The sequence below is a fragment of the Zingiber officinale genome, chromosome 7A (assembly GCF_018446385.1).
Source record: "Zingiber officinale cultivar Zhangliang chromosome 7A, Zo_v1.1, whole genome shotgun sequence".
NCBI lineage: Eukaryota > Viridiplantae > Streptophyta > Magnoliopsida > Zingiberales > Zingiberaceae > Zingiber > Zingiber officinale.
The window spans coordinates 119,579,463-119,605,963 of NC_055998.1; the positions used below are offsets into that span (position 1 = coordinate 119,579,463).

General features: G+C 40.8%; 5 protein-coding genes across 6 annotated transcripts; 4 read left to right on the top strand and 1 right to left on the bottom strand.

Annotated features, from left to right (window-relative positions):
• Positions 1–785: 785 nt before the first annotated feature.
• Positions 786–5,301, top strand: LOC122002226 (serine/threonine-protein kinase STN7, chloroplastic-like). The gene is made up of 10 exons (XM_042557329.1): positions 786–1,205; positions 1,304–1,393; positions 2,164–2,283; positions 2,385–2,489; positions 3,296–3,464; positions 3,549–3,642; positions 3,754–3,847; positions 3,973–4,029; positions 4,471–4,884; positions 5,013–5,301. Exons 1-10 carry the CDS (start codon positions 837–839, stop codon positions 5,172–5,174), a joined length of 1,674 nt encoding a protein of 557 aa, XP_042413263.1. The 5' UTR covers positions 786–836; the 3' UTR covers positions 5,175–5,301.
• Positions 5,302–5,387: 86 nt separating this feature from the next.
• On the bottom strand, positions 5,388–8,745 carry LOC122002225. Its single transcript, XM_042557328.1, has 3 exons — positions 8,344–8,745; positions 6,559–7,857; positions 5,388–5,762 (listed from the first exon to the last, which is right to left on the bottom strand). The coding sequence occupies exons 1-3, from the start codon at positions 8,524–8,526 to the stop codon at positions 5,535–5,537; spliced, it is 1,710 nt and encodes a 569-aa protein (XP_042413262.1). The 5' UTR covers positions 8,527–8,745; the 3' UTR covers positions 5,388–5,534.
• A 750-nt stretch (positions 8,746–9,495) lies between these two features.
• LOC122002227 (bidirectional sugar transporter SWEET2a-like) lies at positions 9,496–12,648 on the top strand. Of its 2 annotated transcripts, XM_042557331.1 has the most exons (8): positions 9,496–9,783; positions 9,949–10,278; positions 10,522–10,558; positions 10,641–10,857; positions 10,942–11,100; positions 11,194–11,313; positions 11,401–11,512; positions 12,421–12,648. In XM_042557331.1, the coding sequence occupies exons 2-7, from the start codon at positions 9,954–9,956 to the stop codon at positions 11,509–11,511; spliced, it is 969 nt and encodes a 322-aa protein (XP_042413265.1). In that variant the 5' UTR covers positions 9,496–9,783; positions 9,949–9,953; the 3' UTR covers position 11,512; positions 12,421–12,648. The 2 variants fall into 2 exon arrangements, with proteins under 2 accessions (XP_042413265.1, XP_042413264.1); XM_042557330.1 differs by lacking the exon at positions 12,421–12,648 and having other exon boundaries at positions 9,497–9,783; positions 11,401–11,751.
• An 8,727-nt stretch (positions 12,649–21,375) lies between these two features.
• Positions 21,376–22,837, top strand: LOC122000424 (S-type anion channel SLAH1-like). The gene is made up of 2 exons (XM_042554827.1): positions 21,376–22,262; positions 22,329–22,837. The coding sequence occupies exons 1-2, from the start codon at positions 21,414–21,416 to the stop codon at positions 22,629–22,631; spliced, it is 1,152 nt and encodes a 383-aa protein (XP_042410761.1). The 5' UTR covers positions 21,376–21,413; the 3' UTR covers positions 22,632–22,837.
• A 1,659-nt stretch (positions 22,838–24,496) lies between these two features.
• Positions 24,497–25,123, top strand: LOC122000425 (bZIP transcription factor 44-like). The gene has a single exon (XM_042554829.1). The coding sequence runs from the start codon at positions 24,648–24,650 to the stop codon at positions 24,996–24,998; it is 351 nt and encodes a 116-aa protein (XP_042410763.1). The 5' UTR covers positions 24,497–24,647; the 3' UTR covers positions 24,999–25,123.
• The last annotated feature ends 1,378 nt before the right edge of the window (positions 25,124–26,501 follow it).

Sequence of the window (26,501 nt, forward strand, 5' to 3'; positions counted from 1 at the left end):
CGACTTCTTCTTCTTTGTGAGGTATTTTATTGAGAGGGAGAGTTGTAGATGATTGTATAAGATTTCTCCACCTTTAGTGTTGATCCGAGAAGGAGAAATTTCATAATGCAAAGTGTGACCTTGATGTAGAACTTTAGATTAGTCATCTTAAAAAAATAGATACCAAATAAAAATAAATTAATATTACCTTCAAATTTTGTACTGTACAAAATCAAATTAATCAAATAATCAAAGTGAGTAATTCACCCTTTCTTCTGACTCAACCGGACCTAACATTAATTACATTATTGCTTTCCATTTTTTTTTACCGTTTTCTTGTTCACGTAAATTCTTATGAAGGAGCTACAGCCATTTTTATTTAGTATTCTAACTCACATTAATAAATTAAAATAAATTTAAATTTATAGGCTTAATTTGTAACCAAACATGTAAAGTTATAAATATTAAATTCTTTAGTAATGCACACTATTTTTATGATTTTTATTTTTTTATTATCTGCATTATTTGATTTTCACTTAAAATTTAACTAAAATTTAAAAATAATAAATAAAAATAAAATCTCAATCCCAAAATTCCCAACCACATGCTTGTGAGTAGACAAGTACCTTTGGCATCAATTTTGCTGAATTGTGGCTAGTGGATAATGGCGTGTATAAATATCTACAAGCAACAACAAAATAAATTTAAAAGGTATATTCCAAATAAAATTAAAATATTTTTTATGGAAATTTTTTTTAAAAAAAATTATGGGAAAAAAAATAAAACCATAAATCCCCCAATTGAATGACCAGCAGCTCCACAGTCCCGACGCATACTGACCACTAATCTTATGAGCAATGGCGACGGCCGGCGCTCTCCGCCTCGGCCACGCTTCCTTCTTTCTCTCTGGCCACCGGCGCAGGTCTCCTCCTCCCTCATTTCCCACCGGCCGGAAGGTGCCGGCGCCCGCTAGGGCTTCGGCCCACCTGCACGATCTCTTCGTCGGGGTGGGCGTGGGACTCCCCTGCACCGTCATGGAGTGCGGAGACATCATTTACCGAAGCACCCTGCCCCGACCCACTGGCCTCACCCTTACCGCCCCCGGCGTCGCCCTCGCCGTCGCCGCCGTGTCCTACCTCTGGGCGACCCCCGGCGTCGCACCCGGCTTCTTCGACATGTTCGTCCTCGCTTTTGTTGAACGCTTCTTTCGTCCCGCCATCCACAAGGTATTGCCTTTCGATTGATGCACAATCTTATACTTTTGCTTCCCTTTGTGCGCCTTCCGATCCCTTGGTCTATCGCCTCGCTTGGTTCGGTTATGCAGGATGATATTGTGCTCGGTAAGAAGCTCGGTGAAGGCGCCTTCGGGGTCGTCTATAAGGTCTCCTTGGCAAACCCCAAGCCTTCAATCAAGGTGTTCTCATAGTAATTTCCCAAATCATGTTGATGTTTTCTCAATTCAGTTGTTGGATTATTTCACTGGTCTAGAGATGTAAAGAGGGCTGTTGCCACCGGCACGGCACGGCACGGCACGGCACAACCGCTTGCACGGAACGGCACTGCTGCCGACACGGCACCGCACAGCAACCGGCACGGCACAGCGCGGCATGGCACGGCCGCCGGCACGGAACGACAGTCGGCGGCACGGCACGTTCGCCGGCACGACACGGTACGGCACGACAGTCGGCACAACACTGCACGCCACGGCGCCCGGCACAGCGCGGCATGGTACGGCGGGCGTTACGGCACAGCACGGCACACCGGCACGACAGTCGGCACTGCACAACACTGCACGTCATGGAACGGCAAGGCAGCCAGCACAGCAAGGCATGGTAGGGCCGCCGTCACGGCAAAGCACGGCACGCCGGCACGATAGTCGGCACGGCACGCCGGCACGATAGCCGGCACAGCACTGCACGTCACGGCACGTCCGCTAGCACGGAACGGCACAGCAGCCGACACGACACAGCGCCACGCGGAGCATGGCACGGTCGCCGGCACGGAACGGCACTGCCGTCGACACAGCACCGCACGAACTGGACTCGTGGCATGTCCAGCCCAAGCGTGGTCCATTGACACCACTACTCTAGTCATAGCAGTTTTCATGTCAACCAAGCGAGCATGACAGGGCTAAGCTCCTGTTTAGCCTAATCCCTAATTCTTGTTCATTTGATTGGTTAAAAGGAAGGCGATTTGGTATTGAAGAAAGCCACCGAATATGGAGCAGTGGAGATATGGATGAATGAGCGTGTGCGACGAGCCTGTGCTAGCAGCTGTGCCTATTTCTTGTATGGTTTTCTTGAGGTACTCTTCTCTTATGTTCTGGGACACTGTCTTTTATCAACTCGATTTCTTTTGGGAAGAAACATTGCTTGATGTAACAAGTGCCGTGTGTTAATTCACAGAACAAGTCTAAAGGGAAGGGTGGAGATGAGTACTGGCTCATTTGGCGTTTTGAGGGTGAGGACACACTTGCAGATCTCATCCAAAGCAAAGAATTCCCCTATAATGTCAGTATACTTTTGCAACCATTGTTCCAGTTTCGTGTGCTCTATTTTTCTAATGCTGTTCTATCTCTGTGCTGCTACTCAGTTTAGGTTTTTAATTTTCCCAAGTATTTCTGAAGAGTGTGTTGATCCCCATGAAGCTTAAGTATCTCTGAAGAGTTGCCAAGTTAGATGAAGTTTTTTATTAGTTCAACCGGCGTATGGAATACTTAATTCTTTTAGGGGAATCAGTTTATGAGATTTTTTCCTTTTTTCCTTTCATAAAACACCTTTATAAGTAAACAGTTCAATATGACAAGGAAAACTACAACGGAGTGATTCAAGTTAAGCCAAAGTGATCTAGCTTACTTCCACAATAAGCATAATCTATGAGACAGTATAATACCAGTGCACTAATAAGCATAATCTAACTAAGCATTGGTTATAGCTTCTAGTGCTTGTCACACAATTTTTCTCAGCTCTTTCTCAGAAGATGATATGCATTTTTGTTCCTTCGAATAGTTGAAAGTAACCGAGTCATTTTGTTGTATCTTGATTATTTATGTACTGTTGCAATAACTTAACAAGCGATACCTTTTGTTAAAGAAAAACTGATTATAGTGAAACAGGATCCTAGTGATATGATTTAAAAGCTCAACATTCATCTTTAAGATTACGGTTAATGCTCATCACACTAATCGCAACTTTTGGATCAGTTCTATTACATTGTTTTTTCTGAAGTTCTTATGTTGTCTTACCTTTTCGTAGCTGATTTTATTTGCAAGTTCTATCCTACTATTTCTTGATTTGCCCGACATCCATTTCTTCAGGTGGAGGCTAAGATTCTAGGAGAAGTTCAAGATTTGCCAAAGGGATTACAAAGAGAGAACAAAATTATTCAAACAATCATGAGGCAACTTTTGTTTGCTTTAGATGGTCTTCATTCGACAGGGATCGTCCACAGAGACATTAAGCCTCAAAATGTGATTTTCTCAGAAGGTGGAAATTGTCATGTCATAGTTCTACACGGTTGAATTTATCTGTTTGTAGATGGCTTCTAATCAACAAAAACTATAATTGCAGGGGCTCGAACCTTCAAAATTATCGATCTGGGAGCTGCAACAGATTTGCGAGTTGGTATAAACTATATTCCCAAGGAGTTTCTGCTCGACCCACGGTATATATATCTGATCTTGCATATTTCTGTTCTATTATATTTTTGATATCTTTATCCAAAGGAGTTTATACATAGGTAGTTCTAAAACATTCTAATCGTTGTTGTTGTTAGGTATGCTGCACCTGAGCAGTATATCATGAGTACACAAACACCCTCTGCACCTTCTGCACCAGTGGCTACTGCATTATCCCCTGTTCTGTGGCAGGTTCATCGATATGCACATTTTAGTATTCATTTATGTGCCAAAGGGATGAAACAGTTATATTTTCATTTGTTTTTACCAGAAAATTAAGTCAGTCTTTACTCTTTTGGCGTTTTTGTTCTCAACAGCTGAACTCACCTGACAGATTTGACATTTACAGCTTGGGCCTTATTTTCCTTCAAATGGTATGTTCTCAAAGTCTCAAGAAATGCTTGTCTTACCAGAATGTGCTAGTCAATTCCCAGCAATGCACACACATACAAATCATTCACTATGAGTATTTTCTTGTTCAATCAAATCATCGAATGACTTTCTTTACCGTCATTGTGAATTTATAAGATTAGACCCTTATAAGCCTCTGATTAGGGAGATTCTAGACAATGAGTTGTGAGTTTAGGTTTAACGGGACATCAAATCTTAAGTGAGGGAGATCGTAACTCCCCAATTTAGTCTTATAGGTGAGTTGTGAGCTAGCAAAGGAGTTTTAAAAGATTAGATGAGGTTAGCTACTATTAAGTTAGGCTTAAGCATTTTAACTTCTTGATATATATTCTATTTTTCAATCATCACAAATATTGCTTTTAGTAAACTAGATGAATGAGGCTAATTGCTGCTTCTTTGTTCAGGTATTTCCGCCGCTACGGTCTGACAACAGCCTTGTACAATTTAACCGTCAGCTGAAGCGCTGCAACTATGACTTAAGTGCATGGAGAAATCTAGTGGAGCCCCGTGCCAGTCCAGATCTCCGAAAGGGATTTGAACTGCTAGATTTAGATGGAGGCATTGGCTGGGAGCTTCTCACTTCCATGGTTCGTTATAAAGCGCGCCAAAGAACCAGCGCAAAGGCTGCACTAGCTCACCCATTTTTCAAACGTGAAGGCCTGCTCGGTCTGTCCATTATGCAAAATTTAAGGCTTCAACAATACCGCGCGACACAAAAGGACTACAGCGAAGCTGCCAATTGGATTATTAAGTTTATGGCAAAGTCAGGGACATCATCAGAAGGCGGCTTCACAGAAGCGCAACTCCAGGAACTGAGAGTAAGTAGCTTTAACATTTCTTGCACCAGTAGTCATACGAAAAAAGACTAGCTTATCTTAGTTTACAATGCTTGCATTGTTTCTTCTGTCATATTCTCATCTAGAGTGCAATGCAATGCAATTAACAGGAAATCAAGCCGAAGAAGGGCAGTGCGCAGCAGCGTAACTTGCTCGCTTCCATCCTCCGCGTGCAGAGGAAGTTAATTAAAACCCTAAACGAGAGCATGGATGATCTTAACAGAAGGAGGAAAAGTATTTGGTGGAGTCGATGGATCCCCCGGGAGGAGTAAGAAAAGCTAAATGATATGCTGCAAATCTATAGATCCAGGGAATTGCTCCCTTGAAATGTAAAGGAATGTATATATGGCCTCGCTACTCAGCATATAAGAACAAGTTCCTACTCACCCTTTTGAGTCACTTGTGATCAACAGCTTCCTAGTTTGTATCTTCTTTATAGTAGCTGTTCATTAGGTTTCAAAAGTTGAAGATTCAGGGCGAGACAATTGGAATTTTAAAAGGAAAGATCTGTCATCTTTTTGATTTCGTACATTCAAAATAATACAGAATAAAAGATGCATGAAAGTTTGTGGCACACTCGAGCCCATATCTAAGATGAATTTGAATGTTTTGAAATGGCAGAGGTAGTTAAGTTAGCTTTTCTGATGCACAGCAACAACATGGAGATCCATTTCCTTCAGCATGACAGAACGCCCACATGAGTCGCATGGAGCTGTCCGAGACCCGCAGATACTCTCATGTTCGGAGAGCCCTCTGAAACGATCCCGAGCATCAGCTGCTGCGGCACCAGCTTGGACCATATCTCCGCAGAAGCGACAAGTTACCAAACGAAGTGGGCACATCAAGGATTGGTGTTCGACCTGTCACATTAGAGAATGAAGGTCTCGTAAACAAGAATGAATTTTCTTCGCAAATACATATATACAAAGGAGTGTAAAAGAGGCATCAAAGGAACAATCTACTGAATTAGTAATAGTTTTTATGGAGAAACCTTGATGCACGAAATATAAAATGTCATCAAAGTACCAAGAGTTCGTAGTTGAAACAAAAGCGACAAATCAAATTCTGTGCAGTACAGATGATTTAGAGATCCAACAAAACAACAATGGCAAGCCAATGGGTCGCCTTCAGCAAATTAAGCTCAGTCATTACCATTATAACACCTCTGGCATTTTTTTTACTCTGATTGATAAACCTAGTTTCTCTCTTTTATTATTTATATAGTTATACCAAATTGCTTGTGTAAGGCACATAATACATCCATCCAGTGCCATCTACAATGAAGAGAAGAAACTCCAAAAATCAAGTGGTTTACAAACAAGTAATTGATGATAAACACTGAACAAAAGGTTTGTGACTAATTTTTACATGGAATAGGTAATTGAATTTAGTGGCTCACATCCAAAAAATGTAAAGGTGGGAATCTATAAGATTAATATGCAATGATTGAGAGATCATGTATCTAGACCATTGAATAAACCATAATATCCTGACTAATTACAGGAAATATCTATTTCATAGAAGAGTAAGATTATGTAAAGTGATCAAATCAAATAGTTGTTGTCCAACTTCTTATAAAACAAATCCAGAACCAAGATTGGCAACTGCATAGAGCCTAATAACACACAAGAAATAAACATGGAATAAGTAGCATACCATTTGTTCCGTCTCTAGTATCACTCCACACGGGCAATGAAGTGGTTCATGAAACACCCTCATGTGCTTCTCCAACTTTTCTTGCTGAAAGGCGTGTCCACATTTATCACAATGTATATGGTTTGCCACTTCCTCCTTTCTAAGAACAACTCCACAACCATTATATTGACAAAGAACATTGTGTCGAATGCAATATGCTTCATGGAGTAAAATGGTGCGACTGGATATATAATGTTTGCAATTTCGGCATTCTACAGATTCCACATCAACTTGTGATGGAACAGTAGCATGTTCCCCGACCTTTTGCTTAAGGTTGTCTTTATAAGCCACAGAGATTTTATACCTTGTAACACCTTCAAAACCAAAAACACCAATGCTATAGGTACCAGCAACCAGATTCAGATCCTTTGGCCTTATTATCAGAGCCTTGGAGCCCATCTCATGAGATGACCATTCATGGCGATGCTGGGTCGGAAATATCATTGGATGCCTTGATACGTAAATATTGGTATCTCCATTACCATCTGCATCGAGCTTTATTTCAATATTGATCTGACCAGATGCAATTTTATCTCTCATAGCATCCTCAACAATGAACTTATAGTAATTGCACTCCCCTTTTTCAACAATTCCTTCTTCAATCTTTCCCATGATAAGCGGTGTAAGAACACGATCTTTCCCTATATTGTTGGAAGCAGAGTCAGGTCCTTCTACGTCAACTTCAATATCAGTTTCTAGAACAGAGACACTGGAAGCAGGTTTTAGCTGAAGAACCCTCAACTTGTAGTTTAGTTCACCATAACTGACAGTAATAATGTCACCTTCAGACAAAGTTGCATGTCTACGGAGAGTTGTCTCGAGCACGGCCTTATGGTTGGGAATATCAGAAAAACCCATCCCTTCTGGTTGTAATTTTGCATATGTTCCTTTAGGTAAGCTAACATAACGCACCTTGATAAGAGGAACATCTAGACAGACACCAGAGAATAAATTGTCCCATACGTGGGGAGGTAGTTCCACTGAACCATCTCTTGCAGTAAACTCTAAAACTCCTGAATGAGTTAATCGGAATCCACTCTGGACATCAGCATCAGAATCTGATGGAACTGATTCATTAACCATCGACAGCCTAAAATGCATGGGGCCTTTATCCAGGGCACCTTGATCAGACAATTCTTGAAAGCAAGAAGGTGGAAGTTTGATTTTGTCTCCAAAGCCATCAAAAGATACAGCTTCAAAAGTTCGGGAAAATACAATTCCATTCCCGAGAAGCATGCTTTCTTCCTTTTGCCGCTCTGCCTGCAAGAAGAATTCAGTTTTATGCTGGTTCAAGTTATTCAAATAGGCAGACAAAGATGTAGAAGCATTGTTGACAATATTTCAAATATTACTTCAAAAAATGCATCATTCCACTTAATGCATCACCAAGGACCAAGTTAGTTTTCTTTCTTCAGATTATAATGCTACACATAACTAAATTTGATTTAAAACAAAAAAAAATCGCAGTTCTTGATTAATTGGGATGCAAATTCACATGCCATTTGTTAAAGGGGATGTTTAATATAACCAACCCACCAAATCTCCTGAAACTAACCAAATTTCATAAATCAAGCTCAGAAATATGTAACCGTTATTTAGCAAATCAAAGAAGAAAAACAAAGATGCACGAAAAAAAGCTCCTTTTTTTTTTCAGCTACTCGCTCAAATCGCAATTGATAGCCCGGCAGAATAAAAGGATAAAGGAATATACAGAATAAAGAGGCGGAGAAACAAGAGATGTAAGACCTCGAGTTGGGCGCGAGCGGCGTCGAGGCGCTTATCGCGCTGGGCGGCTTCGATGGCTTCGCGTTGGCGGGCGGCCTCAGCCTTGGCCCGCTGCTCCCGGTCTAACTTGGCCTTGGCTCTAGCCTTGCGCTCCCTCTGCTCCCTTTCCAACTTCTCCCGAGCCACACGCAGCTCGAAATCCATGTCGATCGGAATGGTTCAATCGGATCGAGGCACTCCTGCGCGGCGATTCCCCTTTCTTCCTCTCCCCAAAAGTCCCGGATCGATGAAACAACAGGAACCCAGCGGGGATAGATAAAGATGCGAAGAGCTCCTCCTTTCTCGGAAGTCGGATTTCTACTGACGCCGGCGACGCAGCGTGCGTTTTGGTGGGATTATAATCGGCGAGGCGTCCGATTTCTTGTAAAACAAGGCATAAGCAGGAGGCACGTGCATGCCGTGCATACGTACGCACGCGCGTTTGTACGAAGCATCGAGATGGTTCCGCTTCCGTAGACGTTTTATACCTGTATCCTTTTTTATTAAAAAAAAGTTTTTTTTATTACTTTAAATAAGTATAAAATATTAAAAGAATACTTATCCTAATTTTATTAAAACATACAATAATTTTAATTAAAATCACTCTAAATATTTTAAATCAAATTCATTAGAATATTAGTAAAAATTGAGTGGATAAATAAACTACTTTTTTATACTCAATTGTAAGTTTTAATTGCTCTGCCTTCCTATAAAGTAATATAAAAATGGAAAAATATAAATGAAATATTATTTTTAATAATTGCCTATTTAAAGTTGTATCAAAATTTCTTACTGAATTTCCCAAGTATATTGGGCTTAATGTAACAATGGGCCTGTGGACTGGGCTCGGGCTTCCTTTCGAATAATTCTTTTTATTTTTTTTCTTTCCAAATTATAAATTAACAACACCCAAAAATAATATTATTTTTCTCCAAAAATTAAGTCGATCTTCAAATTTTTTTCCAAGCTTATCCACACGTGTTCCAATACAAAGTTCAAACTCAATTCCATCGAGAATGCGACATTGTGCTCATCCATATCCTTGCGACTCATCATTCTTGCATTTTCCACCCTAAAGTTTTGTCAATTTAATTCCATATAATTTCCTGACCCATCAACCTCGTCCAACTCTTGGCAACCAAAATTCTTCAATTCCACTTGCCGATCGATCAACCTCATCCAACTATTTTGAAGATCGAATGGGATGAAGACACCAGAAATCTTCTCAACCATGATTTTTTTATTCAATCAATAAATCACAAATGGGCATGTGGTGAAAATAGCAAATTTATGAAGCATTTGGATAATCTCAAAGAACTTGTCAATTTACAGTTGATCATCTATCAGAACACTGATCAGGTAAAAGCGTGCGTGATTTGCATCAGAAAGTAATCACGTAGAAGATCTAAGCAGTAATCCAAGGTTGGCCTGAATGATTTAGTTTCACCAATTTGGAAAAGAAAACGTTTATGTTCTTTTTTTTTTTTTTTTTTTTGGGAAAAGAGATCATCTGTAGTTGTCGGCTAGTGAAAATTCGCGGTTTAGAGATTTGCAGGTCATCAAAACCTTCCCCGCTATTATTTGTAGGGTTCATGGACTCTGAGAAAAGTAGTGGACCAGGAGACGCAAAAATTGATGGCTGCTTGCTTGTTTGCATTCGTATTTTGCCGGCAGATTACACGAGTTTCTCGTTAAAAATCGGATCTTGTCGAGCCACTTTGGAATTTCAGAACTTGCTCCCGCTGGATAATACGGAAAGGTGTGAACTTTTTCTACCTCTCTGGTTCGCTGCTGCTGTAAGAAATAGAAGGAGACGAGCGACTAGAAAAGCCTTGATGAATTCTTCAGAGTTTGCTGCAGCAGCTTCTTTTCCTGCCTCCTTCTATGGCACCTGCACATATGCAGCTGGGATTGCTGGTAAGGTTTCTCCTTAACGAAACCATGGCTTCTAGGGTTTATAGAAACATGAAGAGTAAAAGAATGATTTTTGGGAATTCTTATGTCTGCGATCTTACCCGATTTCATGTTTTTACTATGTAAGTTTTGGAAAGGATTCTGTTTGGAGTTCATCCGTTCCCCTTACCTTGTCGTATGATTTGGGGATTCTTCCAATCGCGGACTAAAGTGAGAAAATAACAACTTCCTTTGATCTGTGTGCAGGCAATGTCTTCGCCTTCGTTTTGTTTGTCTCGCCCATGTAAGTTCACTTCATCAATTTGTTGTTCCTTGTTTGGATCTGTGCGCCCCAAATGCTTGATTAATTGCTTGAACTTGTTCAGGCCAACATTTCGACGAATTGTGCGGAACAAGTCGACCGAGCAGTTCTCGGGGCTGCCCTACATATATTCCCTCTTGAATTGCTTGATCTGTATGTGGTATGGCCTTCCTTGTGTATCATATGGTGTGATTTTAGTGGCTACTGTCAACTCCATTGGTGCTGTTTTCCAACTTGTGTATGTAGTCCTCTTCATACTCCATGTAGATGGCTCAAAAAAGGTGTGTGATTGATTTCCTCAAGTTGTTTTCAGCAATCGTTCCTAATACTCGCTTCATTTCTTCTGATAATTGCTCTGTTTTCAGCTGAGGATGTCCGCACTGCTTTTAGGTGTGTTTGGTGTTTTTGCCCTCATTGCTTATGTGAGCCTCGAGCTGCTTGACCACCCGACACGACAAGCATTTGTTGGATATCTAAGTGTTGCTTCACTCATCTCCATGTTTGCTTCTCCATTGCTTATCATTGTAGGTCTTCTTGTTATTCTTAGCAGGTCTCTGATTAGTTCTCGATGCCGACAATTTTGATTTGCCATTGTTCTTGGTTTTTTTACTTGATAGAATTTGGTGATCAAGACGAAGAGCGTTGAGTTCATGCCATTCTATCTTTCACTCGCAACCTTCTTGATGAGCATCTCTTTCTTTGTGTATGGGATGCTACTGCATGACTTCTTCATATATGTAAGTCTTCTGGAATCATGGAATCCACTGGCTGGCTTAGAGATACTGTTGTGTTTATTCAAAAAAGTTCTTGAATACATATTTCAGATTCCGAACGGGATTGGCACTGTCCTGGGAATTGTACAGTTGTCGCTGTATGCCTACTACAGCAGAAAATCTGTAGCAGCATCTGGCTTGCCGTTGCTGGCTTCGTACTAAGGTTAATTCTCGATGAGGTTAAATATAAACTACTTGTCATTTCCATGAATTTCTTTGTTCATGGTTGCTGTCAATACTTTGTATAGTATTGTAAGAGATACATTCCAGTTCCATATCTTTCCAATTTTCTACCATGCTTTGGGTTGTCTATATGCGAGTATAAGCAAAATTAAATCATATGTATCGCGCACAATATTGGCATGCTGAATTTATTTAGTCCAATCATGAATCATTTGTATCGTCTTGGTTTTCCTCTATTCTCGTCGTCGTCTGGAGCATTTGTTAGATGGAATAAAGGTTGCATTTTGGCGGGATCCATCCATTGTAATATTCATGCTAAATGCTTTGAGAAACAAAGATAGTTGGTAAGTGAACACTGTCGACAAATAATTTTGTGTGTGCTCATTTAGCTTCTGGGGATTCCTAGTTCTATCTATGAGATAGAAACTATTATGGTACGAGAACAGCAACTCTAGGTGTTTTCAATTTACATATCTGCTAAAGAGCACAACACTGAAAATAGAAAGATATTTGTTTTGTTATTAACCAATATTAGACTTCTCTTACCAATATTAGACAAACCTACAGGTCGCCTGGCTCAATTAGCCTAGGCGAGCAAGGTAGATCGGTAACACTGAAGTTTGGCAGATCGTGCAAACTAGGCAAGTCATACAAATAACATTTCATATGAATCAAATACAAAGATATTTATTCCATATAAACTCAAGAATTTCTATTCCATTCCATAGGAATAACTATTTCATCCCTTTTCTATCCCACTCAGATGAACTGTTTGCTGGCCGTCGATTACATAAATCAATTTGGTGCATAGGTGCTTGCTATGATGTGATCAGAGAACAAAAAACCAATTTGTTGCTTCAATATTGACAATATTTAAATGGATGACAGGGTTAGGAATGGTCTCCGTGCTAGTTTAAGTGTCCTTCAATCAGCCTTGAGCTCATCATATGCAGTGTAAATGAGCCACGAGATTGGATGCTTAGGTTCTGACAATTTGTTCAAGGTATTTGTCAAGCATGTTAGATGGCATCTTCTTGCTCAATAAAGACTATTCAAGCAAGATGAGGTTGATTCCAGTGTACTGAGAAAAAATGATAACGGTGAAAAGATTACTCGACTTTGATACCTATCCAATTGTCATAAACTAGATTGTATATCAACAAATTGTTGGGAAAAATAATATGTTGTTGGAGATTTTTGGGGACTTAGTTAAATTTAAAATTACACAGAATTTAAATTCAACTTACAATAAATATGACCTGAGTGGATAATTTCAGGCTGCCAGCTGGGCCTAGTTTCTGCTACGTGCCGAAGAGCGGCAGATCGGACTCAGTCGTCGAGCGGGCAGATCTGCTGAGCAGCAGGTCTGTGTTGTCGAGCCGAACAATCAAGAGCATAGAGCCCAATCAGACAGAGCAGCCGTCCAACCAAAGAGACCAATCGAGCAGTACGGTCGGGTGGGCAGTAAGGCCGACAGGGAAATACGGTCTAGCAGGCAGAAAGGCTGACCGGGAAGTATGGTCAGGCAGTAAGGCCGACCGGGCGGTACGGTCGGGCGGACAGACAAGTTTGGTGAGAGGCAGGCCGGGCGGCGCGAAGCGACAGGCAGTTGTTCGGGCGAAGCAATAAGTCGGTCGAGCGACGCGACAGACCGAGCGGTCAGAGAAGTCGATCGGGCGGACGAAGAGACTGATCAGGTGAGTGGAGAGGTCGGTCGAGCAAAGGGGTCGACCGGGCCGACGAAGAGACCGGGCGAGTTGACGGAGGCCTGCGAGAGTCGCAGTTTCCTTGAAACAGATTCGCCCCACCTCTGGCTGTGCTTCGAGACTTACTAGGGTCGTCTGTTTCCTAGGATACCAAGCACTGGTGGTCACGACGAATTGAGAGGCACCCGATTGCTATCGCGGGCACTCTGTCGAACAGGAGTTGCACAACAAAGGGAACATAGATGGAGAGCTTTTGTTGCTTTCTGTGTGTCTTCTGCCTGCGATCGCAGCCTCCTTATATAGGAGCTCAGATCAACGACAGCATTAATGGTTGATTAAATACTATTACTCGTCCAAACGTCGACCGTTTCACTCATTATCACTCGACCATTTCGATTATGCATTAATCTCGAATTTAATGCATCCATTATATAACAACAAAATGTTAGTTGTTCCACTTGGGCAAATTTTACCTCGATCGGTCTAGCATTCAGCGCGCGCAGGTCGTGCCCGCACACGAGTCAACATGGTTTAGTGCAATCCGGACCCTGGATTTGCACCCTTCCTGCGCATCCACGCGTGAGAGAGAGTCTCTCCCCATGCATTTGTTCAAATCCTCAATGCATGTGAATCAATATAAACTAACCAACATGCCTTGAAGCTCCCAATGTGGGACTAAAATCTCATTCACAATAGAGCTTCTATCCTCTTCCACCTTTTCTCCATTCACACATATTCAACAATCCCCCACATGAATGGAGATGGGGTATATGATAGCATTCAGCAGTTGAATCAAGTATAGGATAGATAGGTTTTACCCTTTGAACCTTCCCTTGTGAAGATTCAGTTGCTTACTGGCTGATAGTAGACACGATATCCTTGAACTATACTGTCGTCTGTGTAAGCGGTGACAAATCTCACTCAAGACTCTCCCTGATACAACTTAGTTCTCATGAGTGTGTTCATTCTTAGCCATGAACATGCTTGGTTCTTTGAGAAACTCTAAGAATTGTGCATCCAATTCTCTTCGAAGCGGTCCCACTTCTTTCTCACATAAGTGATCCCTCAAGAGTTGTCATCTACTCTTCTTGATCATTAAAAGCCCATCGACTTACCCTGGTCTAGTCATTGTTTCATTGGGTTATCACCCACAGTATGTCTAGTCAATGTAGATTAGTTGTCCCATTGAACCTAGTTCTTGGGATCTCCAGTCAGCATAGGTTGAATGCCCTCTGCACTAATCACTGACAACAACATCAAACCTAATCCTCATGTTGAGCTTGTAACTAACTCTCGATTTAACCCTTTGGTTAGTAGATCCGCTAGATTATCTTTTGACTTCACATAGTCAATAGTGATAACTCCCGTTAAGAGTAGTTGTCTGATGGTACTATGTCTACGACGTATATGTCTAGACTTATCATTATATAGATGGCTCTGTGCTCGATCAATTGTTGATTGACTATCACAATGTATGCAAATTGTCGGCATTGATTTCGGATATCGTGGAATATCTTCTAAGAATTGTCGTAGTAATTCAGTCTCTTCACCACATTTATCAAGAGCTACAAACTCAGATTCCATCGTGGATCTGGTTATTACGGTTTGCTAAGAAGATTTCCAAGAAATGGTTGCACCGCTAAGAGTGAATACATATCTACTCATAGACTTGGAGTCTTTTATGTCAGATATCCAACTTGCATCGTTGTATCCTTCGATCACAACAGGATATCTCGTATGGTGCAGACCATATTCACGAGTATACCTTAAGTACCTCAGTACTCTTGTTATCCCTTTCCAGTGCTCAACACTGGGATTAAGTACTCGTGTATCTACTCAGTTACTTACTACGTAGGCTAAGTCTGGTCGTGTACAACTCATTAAGTACATCAGACTTCCAATCACTCGAGAGTACTCTAGCTGAAAGATACTTTCAACTCGATTTTTCGATAGATGTTGATTTGTATCTATCAGCGTTTGTGTTAACATAATGAGATGACATAGTCACTCTTCATGACTTTCATGTAGACACATTTATCGCATTCATTAATCCTAAATCCACATTCCTTAATGGCATTATCAAATTTCTCATGTTACTGTTTCGGTGTTTGTTTCAAGCCATATAATGACTTCACAGATCTACAAACCTTGTTTTTCTGTCCTGGCACAGAAAACCCCTCAGGTTGTTCCATGTAAATTTCCTCTTCTAAATCCCCATTTAGAAAAGTTGTCTTTACATCCATCTGTTGTATTTCAAGATTCCATAGAGCGACGCTAGCCAACAGTACTCTAATGGAAGTTATTTTCGATACCGGAGAATACGTATCAAAGTAATCGAGGCTTTCTAGTTGTCCGTATCTTTTGATTACCAATTTGACCTTGTATTTATTAATTGTGTCATCTAACTTCATTTTCTTCTTGAAATTTCACTTGCACCCTAGTGGTTTACTTTCTGGAGGAAGATCCACAAGTTTCCAAATGTGATTTTGCAAGATAGACTCTATCTTACATGCAATTGTCTCTCTCAAGTGTGGATTAGGTCAAGTGGTTCGTTACTTCTTTCAATATGTTGAAAGGATGACATTGTCATTTTCGCTTCAACACAAATCTCACACTTGTGTTTTTGGTCAAGGTGGAATGCAGGCATGTTTTGCATGTTTATTAATCTACATAACACATCGTAGTTAACATTGTCCTAATCTACCATGCCACAAACACGAGGACTCAAGCATATAAGTGGAAGAGCTTTCATTTTTATTTATCTTGGGTCTAATAACCATTACATTGAGTTTGAATAGCCCATCAGATACGTAGCTCCTTCCTACAAACATTCCATTTTTTGGATAATATAATTCTGTCCGACTCAAAAACAATGCGAAAGCATCCTTGCTTAATAGTGATCCTGATACTAGATTCTTCCGAATCTCCGGAACATACAGCACATTGTTTAGAGTAAGGTCCTTGCCCGAGGTCATCTTTAGCACCACTTTTCCTTGGCCTATGATGTCCGAGGTTGCTGAGTTCCCCATGAACAGCTTGTCTCCAGAAACTTCTTCAAAGTTATGGTGCAACTCCTTATTGCAGCAGACATGTCTGTTGGCTCCAGTATCGATCCACCATTGTCGCGGGTTTGAACCGATCAGGTTCAACTCAGAGACCACAGCATAGAGGTCGTCCATTTCTGGTCCCTCATTTAGGTTGGCCTCCTGCTTCTTCTTCGGCTTCCTACACTCCGAAGATTTGTGACCCACTCGGTCACAGTTGAAGTACTTCCCAGAGAACTTTTTGTTGATGCCTCCTCTGGGTCCCATCTCGGAAGACTTATGGTTCTTCCGGTTCGAGCTTTGATTGTGCTCGACCACGTTGACTTTCACAGTAGCCTGAGAGAACAGTTTTCTCTCTGAACTTTTGTCGTCTTTTTCGATGCGATGTCGAACAATGAGTTCCTCCACATTCATCTCCTTCCGCTTATGCTTCAGGTAGTTCTTGAAGTCCTTCCAACCGGGAGGCAGCTTCTCAATGATAGCAGCCACTTGGAAGGTTTCACTCAGAACCATCCGCTCTGAGTGGATCTCGTGCAAGATCACCTGAAGCTCCTGGACTTGGCTGATCACCGTCTTGGAGTCAATCATCTTGTAGTCCAGGAATTGACCCACGATGAACTTCTTGGCCCTTGCATCCTCTGTCTTGTACTTCTTCTCCAGGGACTCCCACAACTCCTTAGCCATTCTCTTCATGCTATACACAACGTACAGCGAGTCGGCAAGGCAGTTGAGGATGTAGTTTCGGCAAAGGAACTCAAAATGAGTCTATGCCTCCACTGCACTGATGGTCTGCGCATCAGCATCCTCAACATGCTTGGGAGGGTCCTCGGTCAAGAACCGAGCCAGATTGAGCGTGGTCAGGTAGAAGAGCATCTTCTGCTGCCACCTCTTGAAGTTCAGTCCACTAAACTTCTCTGGCTTTTTCCCATAGTTGATTGACACAATTCCAATCGGGACAGAGGGGGTCTGCACGTGTTGAGTCTGTTGCACCTCAATATTCTGTTCTGTGACCATCTCAACAGAATTATTTGTTTCAAGATTGTTGGGGAAAACAATCTGTTGTCGGAGATTTTTGGGAACTTAGCTGAATTTAAAATTACACAGAATTTAAATTCAACTTACAATAGAGATGACCTGAGTGGATAATCTCAGGCTGCCAACTAGGATTGGTTTCTGCTACGTTCTGAAGAGCGGCAGATCGGACTCAATCGTCGAGCGGGCAAATCTACTGAGCAGCAGGTCTGTGTTATCGAGTTGAGCAGTCGAGAGCACAGAATCCGATCGGACAGAGCAGCCATCCAACCAAAGAGACCAACCGAGCAGTATGGTCGGGCGGGTAGAAAGGCTGACCGGGAAGTACGGTCGGGCAATAAGGCCGACCGGGCGAGAGGCAAGCCAGGCGACGCGAAGCGACAGGCCGGGTGAGTTGACCGAGGCCTACGAGAGTCGCAGTTTCCTTGAAACAGTTTCGCCCCACCTCCGGCTGTGATTCGAGACTTACTAGGGTCGTCTGTTTCTCAGGATACTAAGTACTGGTGGCCACGGCGAATTGAGAGGCACCTGATTACTGTCACGAGCACTCTGTCGAGCAGGAGTTGCACGACAGAGGGAGCACAGGTGGAGAACTTTTGTTGCTTTCTGTGTGTCTTCTGCCTATGATCACAGCCTCCTTATATAGGAGCTCAGATCAACGTCAGCATTAATTGTCGATTAAATACTATTACTCGCCGAGCAGTGAAATGCCGACTGTTTCACTCATTATCACTCGATCGTTTCGATTATGCATTAATTTCGAATTTAATGTATCTGTTACATAGCAGTAAAATGTTGGTTGTTCCACTTCGGTAAATTTTGTCTCGATCGGTCCGGCATTCGGCGCATGCAGGTCGTGCTCGCATATGAGTCAACATGGTTCAATACAATCCGGGCCCTAGATTTGTATCTCCCTGCGCATCCATGCGTGAGAGAAAGTCTCTCCCCATATATTTGTTCACATCCTCAATACATGTGAATCAATATAAACTAACCAACATACGTTGAAGCTCCCAATGTGAAACTAAACTCTCATTCATAATAGAACTTCTATCCTCTTCCACCTCTTTTCTATTCCCACGTATTCAACACAAATACATGTATCCTACAAGGAAAAAGGTTCGAAACAGGAAGGATTCTATGAGATATGATGTGTGTGCGCTGACATAGTACATATAAACTAACAGTTTCTTCCTCTTTATGAATTCTTTCACATGCCTGTGCGGTTTAGACGCCTTCTGGTAAAACAAAATAAAGAAAAACTAACTTAAAGAGATGGTGATGTTTGCATCATAAAGTTTGATGTGCAATTCTGGCCAACTCTGTTTCTAAACTGGTGCATGGCTGCAATTTGATCTTGACCTCATTTTGTGCTGTCCACTTCACTTCCTCCCTTCTTCTTGCAGTTAATGCCTGCACCACTTACTCTGTCTCCACTGTATTCCATTTCAGATGCATATATATTTTATAAGAAAAATTGCGTATCATTCCAAACTTGTTTTTCATTTGCAGAGTTGCCTACCACTTCAAGCTTCGTTTTAGCATTCATGTCCTCACAAACAATGGTAATTCTGTATTTCTGATCTCTTGTTAGAAAAGTTGCAAGGTTGATGATGCAGATATCTGTGTTTGTGGCTGTTCTATAATCTGAAGAGGCAACGAAGGCAGTAAAATGGTGTTCATAGTAGAAAAAGAAACCTTATAAATATATATCCACAAAGAAAAGGTAGCTGAGATTACGTTAGGTATTATTTAGGTCAGATTGTCTTCTATATATAACTTTAATTCAGTGCATTTGAAAGGTTTTTAAAAACATAGAGAAGGGGAAAAAAAAGTTGGGTAAAAATTAAATGGGTGCCCATCATTTACGTTTTCATCATATAGGCTATCCATTTCTAATTGAATATCTAGTTTTTACAATGTGTAAAAGTTAGCAACTAACTTTTACAATATATTATATTGTAGAAACTAGTTGGTAGCTTCTATAACAATGACTTTATATCATTTTAATTTTGTTTATTCGAGTGATAACCTAATTAAAATAATATTTTAACGAGCATTTGATTACGATCGACCGTGTAGAAGTTAGTATATAACTCAAAAGTTTGTTGTTAGCTTTAATAATGGTGACTTTATATCATTTTATTTTCATTTTTCTGAGTAGTAACTTGATTAAAATAGCATTTCAACGAACACATTGCATTTCAAATGAAAATAATATAATCATGATCAAGTGTGTAGGAGTTAACATATAATTTCTATACGATGTAGAAGCTAATCGATAACTATTATGTGTTGTAGAACTTACATGCTAGCTTCTATAATAGTGTTGAATCCAACGATATTTATGTTAGTTTTTACAATAATGTTGAATCTAATGATATTTTTAGGATAAAATTATGAGAGAACATTCATTTGACTTTTTTTTTTTAAAAAAAATGGTAATATGATATTTCTATTAATTTAGGGTACCATTTTGATTTTTGTCAAAAAAAATAAAAATAAAAATAAAAAATAAATCCCACATCTAAAATTTCTTTTAAAAGATAAATATTTAAAGTCATATTTTGAAAGTTAGTTATAAGTTTTTTTTATCATCATTTAAAAGATGTGGTGCGACTCTTTTTTATGGATTCTATATAGGTAATAATTAAATCTTAAGAAAGTGATTATGCACTATGGAATTATGGATGCTTATTAGTCAATAGATCATCATGTCGATTCATCCTCAACCAAACAAATTCTTCAAGAATGATATTAAAAGTTTAAATTTTAGTAAAATATTGATTTGCCCCAAGGTAGTATAAACAGTGGGTGCATGAGGTTTATCCCATCATTTGTCTAACAGTCTTTGATAAAAATTTTTTATTTTTAAATTTTGATTCATAAAAGAAAGATTTATTTAGAAGGGAAAAGAATATAAAACAACATAAATATGTTTTTGTCCAAACAAAAAATGCAATATATCAAAAGAAATACTCCATCTTAATTTTTTCATCTCAACAATATTAATTTTTTTTAGTAGACTACTCAAAATATAGTTATAGTAGTTATTGGTAAAAATACTCCATTGTTGGTTAAAATTATTATAATATTAATTAAAATTGCTCCGATTTTATTCAAAAATTTCTTTTTTAAAATTGCTTCAATACTAATTTAAATTACTAAATTACCGATTAAAACTATTTCAATATTAGTTATAATTTTGATCAAAATTGATATAATATGTACTATTTTAATTAAAATTATTTTATGTTCTACTAAGATAAGATGAATAATCAAATTAATTGGTAACAAATCAAACTAATATAAATACAATTAATTTCATCGGTCTACCGAATTAGCTAAACTTTTCTTAGCAATACCGATGATGCAACATCAGTTGAATACGAAACATACTATTTTGTTGTCTAATTTATCAGTAGAATTATGCAGTAGCTAAACTTTTCTTAGTAGTTGACTGATGATGCAACATGAGTTGAGTACTAAACATACTATTTTATTGTCTAATTTATCAGTCAGGTTACGCAGTTGTTGTTCGATTCAGTATAACAATCAACTAATACCAATTTGGTTTAATCGATATAACTAATTTTAAAATAGAATTGAATAAATTGAAATAATTAATATTTTTAAAAAACTAAACGTTTGCTTTCAAATTCGATTGATTATTCTCATATAATCTAAATTTTACTCATCTCCAATTGTAGTAGCACGGAGGGCCACCCAGGTCAATGATGCAGTGGCAAAGTATCTTTCATGTTTTGTGAGTGTTTAAGGATCGAGTTTTAATTTTTGTACATTTTCTTTAATAGATGATTGATCTAAAAATGTTAGATTGATAAATCATCTATTGTGAACATTTTTTTATTTACTAAAATATTCAGTGAAAATTAGTTCATTTAGATCCAATAGAAAAACTCAAAATCCAGTTAGCACTTTGGACTAAGAATACTCTAAATAATACTAATTAAGACCAAAGAAAAAGATTAAGCACGTTGCTTATCCTCTTCCAAATCTATATGTACATAAGAAAAGATCACCTCCAATTTTCCATCTTGATTTGAATCAATCGAAGAAAAGAGCAGTCTTGATTCATATGGAGGTAAAAGAGCACCTTCCCGTTGCCGTCGCCGCTAAAGCTCGGATTCGAACGAAAGTGGTCGCCGACGGAGTGTCGACGGGCTGCGGTAACCTCACCGGCTTCCACGCCGGCTATTTCCGCATCAGTCTCTCGCTCTGCGCCCAGGCCTTGCTCTGGAAGACACTCAGCGAGCCTAGCGGGGGCGCCGCCGGCGGCTCGCACGCCCTGCGGCACCTCGCCCGCTCGGTGCCGGCGGCCGCCCACTTGCTGCTCTGGTCGGTGGCGCTGGCGGTGCTGGTGGCGCTGTGCTTTCTGTACGCGCTCCGCTGCGCTGTGCGGCCGCGCCACGTGGCCGCAGAGTTCTCGCACCACGTGGGCGTCAACTACCTCTTCGCCCCCTGGATTTCCTGGCTTCTCTTGCTGCAGGCGGCGCCGCCTGCCGCTGCTCCCCTGTCTCGCGCCCTGTGGTGGGCCTTCGTGGCGCCCATCTTGATGCTGGACGTCAAGATCTACGGGCAGTGGTTCACCGACGGGAAGCGGTTCCTGTCGCTGGCGGCGAACCCGACGAGCCAGATGACGGTGGTGGGGAACCTGGTGGGGGCGCAGGCGGCGGCGCGCATGGGGTGGCCGGAGGCCGCCACCTGCATGTTCTCCCTGGGTATGGTCCACTACCTCGTCCTCTTCGTCACCCTCTACCAGCGCTTCGTCGGCAGCACCAGCCTCCCGGCGATTCTCCGCCCCGCGTTCTTCCTCTTCATCGCCGCGTCCAGCATGGCCAGCTTGGCATGGGACTCCATCGCCGGAAAATTCGACCTCGGCTCCAGGATGCTCTTCTACCTCTCCCTCTTCCTCTTGGCCTCCTTGGTGATCATTCCATCGATCGATTTATTTCACCGTTTGAATGCCCCCATCAAATTAATTAATCGGCAGGTGTCGAGGCCGGCCCTGTTCCGGAGGGCGATGCGGCGGTTCAACCTGGCGTGGTGGGCGTACTCGTTCCCGTTGACGATGCTGGCGCTGGCGGCGACGGAGTACGAGCAGGAGGTGAAGGGCGGCGTCGCCGACGCACTCATGCTCTTCCTCTCCGCCCTCTCTGTTCTCGTCATCACTGTGCTCGTCGTCTTCACTGTCTTAAAGGCCGGCGATCTTTTCCCCAACGGCGACGACCCCTTCGCGCCGCCGCCGCCGCTTGGGTCGTCCAATCATTCGTCCCGCTTTGAAGTCGCATGCTAATAATTTAACGAAATTAAAGTTCGGTGTGATCGATTAATTGCATGATTATTAGCTAAAAATAAGTGATTAGGAGTAGCATACGGATGAGAACTTTTACGTAGTGATTGGCCACCTAAACTGGGGCATACTTGCCAAGCAGGCTTGGGCCGGATGTATGTTTGGGATTGGGCCCAATTGCAGCCCAGCACAAATTATATTTTATTATTATTATTTTTGCATATTTTTCTTTTGGCATTGAAGAATTTTGATTGAGTTTTCAGCTCCTCCAGATTTTTTTTTAACAATATTATAAATTTCAGATCCTCGAGTATTTGAAATACGGGAAAGAAGTATTCTCAAAGGAGTTGTAAATGTATCCGTTGGTTTACCAATCATGGTCGATTCTAGAACAGTTAAACCTATAATATTAGATGTAATAGTACCTAAGAATACTATTAAAAATATATGAAAAAAACGTTGGGTTATGCGGATTCTCCGATATGTTTCAAAAATTGTGTATGAAAGGTGTAGCCGTGTAGATATGACATTCCTCGTAGAAAGAAGAGTTTTATTTTTCACGGATCTTTCTTTGTTTCTCTATCAATTTCAAAATATAAGTTTATGGTAGAAGGGGTTCCGTCTCCTCAAGAAAAAAAATGCTATTTTAGATTCAATGAAATTACATTAGATATCAATCTACACTCAAATTATAGAAATAATATTCGTAAATTTACAGTTGACAAAATATTTTTCATGATTTATCCGTCCATGATATTATGGTGGGATAGATGGGACAATTTAAAATGAACTATCTCATCTTTTGCTCTAATAGAAATAATAGGTGCAAGACTTATTGCCATATAAGAAGAGCTATTATAAAAAGAAGGTAGAGATTTAAGACGAGGGATAATACTCGAAACTTAGGACATTCTTGTTCTTGATTTATCAATACATCTTTTTTTTTATATAGTGTGATATTTGGCTTAAGTTGATAAAAATTTGCTAAAAAGGGAAAAAGTAGAATGATATGAAATTTTTACAAAATAAAATTGGATCAAGTTAGAGAAAACTTACAGTGAAAAGTTGAAATAGGTGTTCTAAATACCATAGAGAATTTGATAATTACGTGCACAATTATATAAATTATGGCTTTTGTATATAAGAAAGAAGTCATTACAATACAAGCAATCTATTAACCAAAATAAAACAATGGTTGATCACAGCCAAAAGGCCAAATAAGGTCCTTGATTTTTCTATTGAAGTCCCACAAAAATAATCTATTCTTACTTTGTTGACAAATATATTTGTATATGAATTGTATTTTACTAATTTATGAATATTGTAAATGGTATGCTTTCAACAATTTAGCTTTATTTTATCAATATTGTAAATGATATTCTTACTTTATTTTACCATTTTTTTAATTTGTCAATCAAATTCTTTTTTAAATTTCTCACTTTTTTCACAAATTCTTTTATTAATTTAATTTTCCCACCATCTCCTTCAATTTTCTTTATAACTTCCACCCCTCCCTTCTTCTCCAATTCCCTTCCCTCCCTTTTCCTCTTCCTCCATTCCTTGCCTTCATCAAGGTTCTGCTGCTCTGTTCTTCCCTAACTCTCTCTCCTGTTCTAACTCAGTTCATTCTCCTGCAAATTCCGTGGAAGATCTGCCGGATTCTTCTCTAACACCACCATTCCTCCATCAAATCCATCTCAAAATCCAACCTTTCTTCGAATCTTAGCCAAAAAATCTCACCTTGAATCTTGCATCATGCCTTTCTCGTAGATGTCGCCTATCCTAAGTGAAATCCTTCTCTGCGGGTTTATGGTCAATTCCGCACTCCGGCGAAGAACTCACCTCGTTCAGTCCTTCTCCGTCGTCTTCCTCTACTGGTTCTACGTATTCTCATGATCAACTAGAAGCTCCACGGATCATATACCAAAACCTTATCTGTAGTAGTTACTTGAAACCTATAAACAATCTAAAATTCCACCAAAAATCCCATTTTTTCCGAAGATATATCGCAGATCTTCCATGGCTTCCGGGGCCTCGTCTGGATCGAGCCAGCTGCTGAATCCTCACTCGGAAGAGGACTTGAGTTCACTGAAGAAGCTGAAGCGTAAGATATCGAATCGGGAGTCGGCGAGGCGGTCGAGAATGCGGAAGCAGAGGCAGTTGTGTGAGCTGACGGAGGAGGTGAGCCGGCTACGGAGTGAGAAGAGCCAGCTGATTTCAAGCTTGGGCGTCGCAAAGCAACTGTGCGCAGCAGTGGAGACGGAGAACTCTGTGTTGAGAGCACAGGTGATGGAGCTCGGCCGCAGGCTGCAGGCTCTTGCCAGCATACTCAGCTACGCCGGCGGTCGCTGCCACATGCTCTACCATTGAAGCGATCAGAGCAGAGGATGAAGAGAAGTCATTCGTATGTGTGATTTGTGCTCGTGGTTGTGTGGTTAATGTACTGTGTCTGTTATGTGTAGCCATGGCTGGAAGATGTGCTTGCTTGTGTATCAAAATGCAATATGTAAGAAATGGAGGGGGTTTTTTTTTAAATAATTGTAATTTGCCTATTTGTAATTGTGGCTTTGTCACCTTTAATCCGGTCCGACCATGTCCAATTAGGATCATGTCTAGGGGTGCAAATGAATTGAATCGAGTCGAATATACAGAAAAATTTAAGGTTCGAATTCGGTTCAAAATAAGTATATTCGAGTTCGAGCTCGATTCGAAGTTCGAAAAATTTAAAATATTTGATTCGAGTTCAGTTTGAATTAGGGCTTGGGTTTGAGTTCGGCTCGAAATATTCGAACATGTTCGTGAATTATTCGAATTATTGTTCGAAAATAAGTTCGAAAGGCTCGAATTTTATTTATTTAATATATATTTAATTTATATTAATAAATATTAAGGCTCGCAAGCGGCTCGTGTTGGGACCGAAAAGTAGCTAGAGGGGAGGGGGGTGAATAGCTCGTCGCGTGTTAGGTGCTCGTCGTTGCTTGTTTCTTCAAAGATGCGCAGCGGAAATACAAGAAACAAACCACACAACGCTAACAAGGTTGGTTTACTTGGTATCCACCTCACAAGAGGAGACTAGTCCAAGGATCCACACCTACTCACGCACCCTCCACTAATAAAACCCTCCTTTTCGGTAACTACCGAAGGCGGAGAAACCCTACAAGTTCACACTACAAGAGGAAGGGGAAAGGATACAAAATACAAGCACAAAGCTTACAATGAGTACAAGAAAACCCTAACCCTAGCTTTCTTCCTCTTGCAATAGATCCGCCTCTTGACTTGGAAGAACCTCCAAGAACTTCAAGAACTGGCGTGGAGAGCTCTGTCGAGTCGCTGGTTAAGATCTGAGCTCTGTCGTCGAAGCGATACCGAAGGAAATGAACGCCTGCGGCTTAAATCGACGCTAACGGTCGAATCCCGATCGATTGGAATGCTCCCAATCGATCGGGGAGGCTTTGGATCGATCCAGAGCGCCTCTGTACTCTGGAAAAACACCTGGATCGATCCACGGATCGATCCAGCGCTCATCGCGCGAAGCAGCAGCGTCCCAATCGATCCACTGATCGATTGAGACCTCTGGATCGATCCACTGATCGATCCAGAGGCTTTCTGTCTAGTCACTTCCTTGACCTGCTAGGACTCCCTCACCAAGTGTCCGGTCAATCCCTTTGATCCACTTGTACTTTTCTCTTCTTGCCAAGTATCCTGTCAATTCCTTTGACCTACTTGGACTTTCTTTCATCATGCCAAGTATCCGGTCACTCTCTTGACCTACTTGGACTTTCACCTGATGTCTGATCAACCTTGACTCATCTGGATTTTTCCCCGTGCCTGGCTTCACTTACCAGAACTTCCATTTTGCCTAGCTTCACTCAC